Genomic DNA, 6,620 nt, shown 5'->3' on the forward strand with positions numbered 1-6,620 from the left:
GACAAGACGGCATAATTATTATTTTTATTTGATTTAAGAGAAGAGAACGTGTGTTGGAGAATATTGCTCAGCTTTGTTCATTTACATATTTTCTTTGTTGTTGCAGAATGTTGACATGACCTCTTTTAGGCACATATTTGTCTTAGATTTCGGACGCTCCCGGTTTAAGTAAATGCATAATCCTCACGCAGCTCAATTTTCTGCAAATATGTTGACAATAGTCTAAACAAACTTGAGGGACACATCCCTGTGATGATCTAGCACTCCCTGTAAAAACAGTCTGAACTCTGTCAATCAGGCTGTGGTGAAACTGTCAAAACTAATATAATAAATTAGAGAATTCCAGTCAGATTCGCCCCATCGTCAGACATTCCTGGTTAGCCGTGAGGTTCAAGTCCTTTCTGCTGAGGTAACATGCTCCTTACATGTTTTCCTGGGAATTCTCGTTCTCCTCAGAAATGCAGGCTTGATGGGGGACACTTCTTGTGGTCTTAAAAAATGCACAGCTGAAGAATACATGTAGGATTCCGCATGATTTTCCTTGACATGGTCGGATTTTTTTATGCCCATTTGTTCTTGATTTATAGAAGCTGTTTTCGAGAGATGGGGTTTCTTGGAAAGTGTTGGATCTGCACACATCCCTTACTTTAAATATAACGGCAGGATTCTGACAGAAGCTTTTTACCATGACAAAACATTAGATTCACAAAGGCTTAAACCCTGAGCCTCTTACTATTTTTTCCCTTTTTTGGGGGGGGGCTTCTTCTGGCATGTGCAGGATCATGTGGACCCCCCCCCTCACACACACACACACACACACACACACACACACACACACACACACACACCCTATTTGCAGGTATACTAAACATAGAAGAGTCAAGAAGAACAAAAATATGGAAGATGCAGGAACTTATCAACACATTAAAGCTGACAAACAAAAGTTCCGCTTGGCTTTACCATCTGTTCTCGAGGATTTCTCCAATACACTAAACGATGCTGCAGGGTTTGTGTCTAAACAGGCCTAGTTTATGCTTCTATTACACATTGTATTTATTCAAATGCAGCGGTGACAGTGAGAAAAAACCTTTGATCTGGGTGTCTTTGTGGCTGCAAAAGCATTATGGATCTGCTGGGTGAAGGAGCACAGCATCGAGATTGGAAACACAATCGGGGGAAATAGGACAGCTTTAAATGCAACGTAAATTAGGAGCCGATGTACAGCCCCCTGCCCCAGACCCCACACATTATGCTTGATGATGCGAGGGCACGATTAATGTTCGAAGGGGAATAAAAATATTCGGACCTTTATTTATCACCACCTCCGCTGATATACATACATGTTTGCTGATGTTTGTGCCGCTGGCAGTAACTTTGGAGTTTAAGGCTTTCACAACATGCAAAAAGTGTAAACGTTCAAAACAATTAATGCCTTTCACACGTTGGGATGTAAAAAATAAATATATATATTCTTTTCACAAACTTCTACATTTTCCCGAAGCCTTTCTACAGATGACACAGACAGACAGCTTGGGCGAAAAAGGTTTATTTCATTCTTTTGATGATAGTGTCAAGGTAATACAGAAGCTCCTGGGGTGTTTTATTAAGCGATGTGCCCTCACGCTTCGGTGAATCATCCTTCAATTTTCATTTCTAAAGACGGCGTTTGAAAATCAGATGCTATTGAAACAGACAGAGGCTTAGGCTGCGAAAGGGATTTATTCCTGCCTGAATTTCAAAACAAACAAAAGTCTGATCTTAAGCAGATTTTCTGAAGGATAATACCCAGGTATACATACACATGTCGGCAACCATAGTGTTAAATCATCCATGTTGACGATTAGACACAGTCTGCCCGGTAAAAGCTGCAGATGGAGGGATTAAAGCTGATGTAGGGACTCATGACAGACGAGTGCTTATTAAGAGAGGTTTGGGAGTCTTCGCTACTCCAAGGATGGGAAAAGTTTATCCCACACCTCCACCTTCATGATTGCGTTACCCAGTGGATTCATCGTGGCCTTGATATCCAGGTAACTCCCAACGTAATTGATTCCCGACCCAGTGGCCTGATCCCTGACAAATCCATGCTCTGCTTGTTTCTTCTCATAGTACATTTGTTTATACAGCCCCTCATCACATTTAATGCCCTTTTTATAGATGCCCACTGCAAACACGTTGTTGTAACTGCTGTAGTCCCAGGGGACGGAGAACAGGATGGCCAGCGTCTCCACAAAATCATTCCGAGACCTCTCCAAGAGATCGTATGTCAGCACGCCGACGCTGCCGGTCGGAACGCCGCTGGACTTGGAGAAGGTGCAAACCTCTGACATCATGGGGCGAACCGTGGGCTGAGGTGGGTTGTACGTTTCCCCACTGTCAAGATACACCCTGAGAAGCACTGGGACATGTTAGATACAATCAGAGCTTTCCCCAAACCATCCCAGAGTGCAGGAACGTACCTGGGGTTGAGGAGGCAGTAATTATCTGTCATATTTGAGATCTCGATGGTCGTGCTTCTTGACCTGCTCACCTCAGCTGCGACAGCTTCAGCCGACTCCATCCTGTAGCTGTAAGATGTAGATGAGGTTAACGGACATTGGTGTACCGGCTGTGGCCGCTCTGGGAACCGCACCAGGAACTGTGGAGATCCTTCCCATAGCAACATAAAATTCTGCTGCTCCGCTGACACGCTGCATTACTCTGACCTTGAGAAGTTCACTCCAGCCGACCATGAATGATGCATTTCAAGGACTAATGAGATTTCCCAACAGTTGCGAGCGATCAGAAAATAGTTACGGACTCCTTGGCTCATTAGAAAGTCTACCTCCTCAATTACAGCACTAAGTATGATGGGTAATGGAGTTAGAGTCACAACACTAGAGGAAATGATGCTCCATTTGGTGAGGATGGAAGAAACAAATCAAACAAATACTCTATCTGGCTTCTGTGTACTTCTGAAAATGACTTTCTTCTTTAAGACTCATGAGCTCATGACCCATTTGTGGCACTGCATGGTCCCAAATCACCTAAACATGAATTATTGTGTCTTCCTTGAGATCTTTGACTCACCGGTTCAGATCCTTTGCAGGTGCTGCTTTATCCCTAAATGGCAAGTTACCTGTAATGGAGGCGCGTGTTAGTTTTCTTTTTCTTTCTTTTTCAAGGTTGTATCAGCTACTAAATCCTCCCATCTAAGCAACACGTCCCCTGTGGACAGGACACACCCTCCTCCAAATCCTCTCCATGTTGCATACACAAAAAAGAGACAAGAGACAATATTTGTCCATGCGCATCCCTCCTGCCACACCTTGGCACGAGGTCGAGGTCGCCACTTCTCCTGATCTCATCACCCTCACAATCAAATCAAATATCGGGCCGCCATTGCCTCTTTCTGTTTATCCTCGTGTATTTCTGACCCAAAGCAAAAAACATTTGGGTAGCGAAGTGAAGAGTCTCGGGGTGAATGAGGAGGACCGTGATTGTTATCTTGCAAATTAAGAGCCTCTATGAAGAGAGGCCATCTGCTGCTACTTATCAAAATTGGATAGATCAATTTCAATGATGAAAAAAAAAGAAACTGTTCTCCTGTAATAATAAAAACAGAGGCAGAGCAAGTAAACCAAAAAAACAAGCACTTGGTCTCAATTCTTTATTATAATAATTTCAGGGGAAAAAAACCCAACATGGTGAGATGCCATCTTTTTATACCCTGTTTAGTACAACAGCACTCCAATGCAATGAAAGACATTTTCTTTTTATTGGTTGGGGCACTGCAAGGTACAGTTTTGGCTGCTTTAATGCTTTTTCGTTAGCGGCCCAATTTATCATAGAGCTCCATTTTAATAATGGCTTTGCCAATAGATGACATTGTTGCCCTCAGATCCACATTTGGAGCTAGGTATTCCAGCCCACTGCCAATGTTCTCAGAGCGAACAAAGTTACTGGGCTCCTCCCCGTCATACATGAGGTCGTACAGATTCTCATCACAGGCGCAGGACTGCTCAAACACGCCCACAGCGAGCCGGTTCTCGTACAGGTTGTAGTCGTAGGGCACGGAGAACATGATGGCCATGCGCTCAGTGCAAGATCGGGTATGAGTGTGGAACAGGTCGTAGGTCAGCACCCCAACGGCACCTGTGGGGAAGTCTTCATCCTTTACAAAGGAACACACGCCGCTCTTCATGCTGCGGATGGTTGGCTGGGGCGGGTGCTGGCAGAAGCCACTTGACAGGAACACCCTGTACGGCAGGAAAATGCACAATTATCACCAATTTGACAAAAGTTACTTGTAGTTAGTTTCCAAGAGACTCTCAGGCGACTTTTTCGAGTGTTGAGCTTTCCAGGGTACCTGAGATGAGTTATGCTGATGGATGGAGTACCAGCGTAGACTTCTAAGCAACAGTGAGTCTACCTGCATGTAATGTGCAATGAGGCAGCGTGTGTCACTGCGTGATGGATAGGTGGATGTTCTCAACAAAGCGGTGTCACACGTGAAAACCACCCATCCATGATATGTTTTGTCCTGTCATAAATGATAAATGTAGACACACGGGAGAAATTCCAATGGGCCTGTGTCATGCACCCCTTTTATCCTTTTTTTTTTAGGTTTGATAAACCAAGTGATGAGTGCCTAAATAGATGCCCAACGTATTAGTTAGTCTGTAGATTTTCGATTTTCACTTGCAAAATCCCTACGCAAATCATAATTAAGCTTACTTGGGGTTGATTAGGCAGTAGTGTTCGCTGATGTTGCTTATCTCTATGGTGCAGTTTCTGCAGGTGGTGAGAGTGGCCGACACTGCCTCTGCTGTCACGTGCATGTTTGCTGCAAGAAAAACAGAACCAAGAGCTTAGAACATTGCAGCTGCACCGTACAAAAAAGATTCAGGCAGTAAAAAAAAACATCACACCATTGATCTGTTAGCATCTAGCGCAGGTTAATGGGTTAAAGAGAAAATCCCTACCGGAGGGAAAGAAAACAGAATTTATCTTGCTTTACTGTACGGACAGATAAAACATGCTCCCATCACAGATTAAAGAAAAGTGTCACACGTTATTACCTTTTGGCGTTAAACAGGGATTGTTTGCGACAGCAGTGTCAAGTCTCTTTTTCTAGGATTTTGAAGGGAGGTGGGGAAAGTCTGTCCTGGCTGCGTACACCCCCACGGCTCTTCCTTTAACACAAACACAGGCGTGTCCGTGAGCAGGTGCTCGGAAATCTAATATTGCTTGATTGCATTTTAAACAAAGATATGAATTAAACAAGAAAATTTGTCCACATTAAAAGACTATTACATTTGAAGAAATAAAGGCTTCTTTATTGTTCTCTCTGCTGCCTTGTTCATGTTGTTATCCAGCCTGCTGCTTGGACCTGTCAGCAAAAATCTAATTGTGTGGCAAACTTGTGTGTTAAGTTGCTTTTTTTTATATGTATATATTTATATAAGCCTTCAATATTCTATATCATGGCAGTAGTTTTAAGATTATTTAAATCCTTCATATCAAGTACTTGAAGTCAGCAGATGGCACCAAACATGCATTTGTAAAAATACATTTGCACTACACAGACTTCTCTGTTGAGTCTTGCACTCTGATGCGGATCCAGTGACCATTGCAGGAAAATAAATATTCAGCATGGCCTTCATTACACCCTGAAAAACAGCTCCACTTGGAGAGGCTCAAACTCAACCATGAACTATACGGTGTGTTAAAAATAAGCAGTTTTTAAAAAAAATGATAAATTCAGGAATACGTTCAGTGTTGGGCAGCCATCGCAATCAGTCGAGCTAACGAGCTAAATCCAAGTTCAGGTTGCTGAGTGAGTCAAATTTGTGTTTTTTCATCAAGACAATTTAATGACTAAATGTGTTTTGTAGCTCGCAAAAAAGATCATCCTGTTATGGACGCAGGGTTATAGTGGATTATTAATGAAAAATTAGGGCAAACTATTTATTTATTACTTCTGTCTGTGATGTGTTTGATAGGGAAAAAACACCCTTTTTAGGTGGTTGCCTGTGGAATTCATAATCCATATATGGCGGAACAGCTTGCAATTAGATAAATTAGACTACACTATGAACGCCCTCACTGTTGCCATGTAACTATACCTTTTCTTAGATTTCTCAGTGTCACCATCACAGCAACAACAAACCTTGACCTCATCGTTTGACCGATTCTTACAGAAACAAATTTTCTGTGTTTCTGATTTGAAGTTTCTGCAGAGCTTTTTGTAATTTAACCCCTGGTTTGAATTGGAGGCTTTGATGAAACCACTTAGCTATGAAAATGGTCTTCAAAGGTAAAGGACCTTCACTGAGTGACAATTGGTAGGGGTGAAAGAGGGGATTATGCAAACTTCACAGTGATTAATTTCAGCCTGAGATGTATCTCCAGTGATGATAGCCTGGAGAGGAGCATATTGATTGATTGCAGTGGGGGATACGAGGTTCTGCACATTTACTTTTTGATGAATAGGCTGTCAGGGCCACGAATAACAAACTTTGGCTCCTTAAATGAATGTTTCAGTGATTATGGTGTAAGTGTAAATATTACACGAGCTTTAAAGAGGATTACATTCCCTGCCTCTTCCAAGGGTGGTGGTGGTGGTGGTGGGGGTGCGG

General features: G+C 42.7%; 2 protein-coding genes across 3 annotated transcripts; both read right to left on the reverse strand.

Annotated features, from left to right (window-relative positions):
* Nucleotides 1-1,530: 1,530 nt before the first annotated feature.
* On the reverse strand, nucleotides 1,531-3,398 carry apnl (actinoporin-like protein). Its single transcript, XM_057014989.1, has 3 exons — nucleotides 3,070-3,398; nucleotides 2,460-2,567; nucleotides 1,531-2,388 (listed from the first exon to the last, which is right to left on the reverse strand). Exons 2-3 carry the CDS (start codon nucleotides 2,558-2,560, stop codon nucleotides 1,944-1,946), a joined length of 546 nt encoding a protein of 181 aa, XP_056870969.1. The 5' UTR covers nucleotides 2,561-2,567; nucleotides 3,070-3,398; the 3' UTR covers nucleotides 1,531-1,943.
* A 237-nt stretch (nucleotides 3,399-3,635) lies between these two features.
* Nucleotides 3,636-5,209, reverse strand: LOC130515009 (DELTA-stichotoxin-Hmg2b). 2 transcript variants are annotated; one of them, XM_057014991.1, is made up of 3 exons: nucleotides 5,061-5,209; nucleotides 4,717-4,825; nucleotides 3,636-4,238 (listed from the first exon to the last, which is right to left on the reverse strand). In XM_057014991.1, exons 2-3 carry the CDS (start codon nucleotides 4,818-4,820, stop codon nucleotides 3,809-3,811), a joined length of 534 nt encoding a protein of 177 aa, XP_056870971.1. In that variant the 5' UTR covers nucleotides 4,821-4,825; nucleotides 5,061-5,209; the 3' UTR covers nucleotides 3,636-3,808. The 2 variants fall into 2 exon arrangements, with proteins under 2 accessions (XP_056870971.1, XP_056870972.1); XM_057014992.1 differs by lacking the exon at nucleotides 5,061-5,209 and adding an exon at nucleotides 4,911-5,006.
* Nucleotides 5,210-6,620: the final 1,411 nt, after the last annotated feature.

The sequence above is a fragment of the Takifugu flavidus genome, chromosome 18, assembly GCF_003711565.1.
Source record: "Takifugu flavidus isolate HTHZ2018 chromosome 18, ASM371156v2, whole genome shotgun sequence".
Taxonomy (NCBI): Eukaryota; Metazoa; Chordata; class Actinopteri; order Tetraodontiformes; family Tetraodontidae; genus Takifugu; species Takifugu flavidus.

Excerpts from the sequence above, each read along its gene's own strand:
- apnl (XM_057014989.1), bottom strand. The coding sequence starts at position 2,560 with ATGGAGTCGGCTGAAGCTGTCGCAGCTGAGGTGAGCAGGTCAAGAAGC. Across the intron at positions 2,389-2,459 it reads TACTGCCTCCTCAACCCCAG|GGTGTATCTTGACAGTGGGG; the intron begins GTACGTTCCTGC and ends AGTGCTTCTCAG.
- LOC130515009 (XM_057014991.1), bottom strand. The coding sequence starts at position 4,820 with ATGCACGTGACAGCAGAGGCAGTGTCGGCCACTCTCACCACCTGCAGA. Across the intron at positions 4,239-4,716 it reads TACTGCCTAATCAACCCCAA|GGTGTTCCTGTCAAGTGGCT; the intron begins GTAAGCTTAATT and ends CCTGCCGTACAG.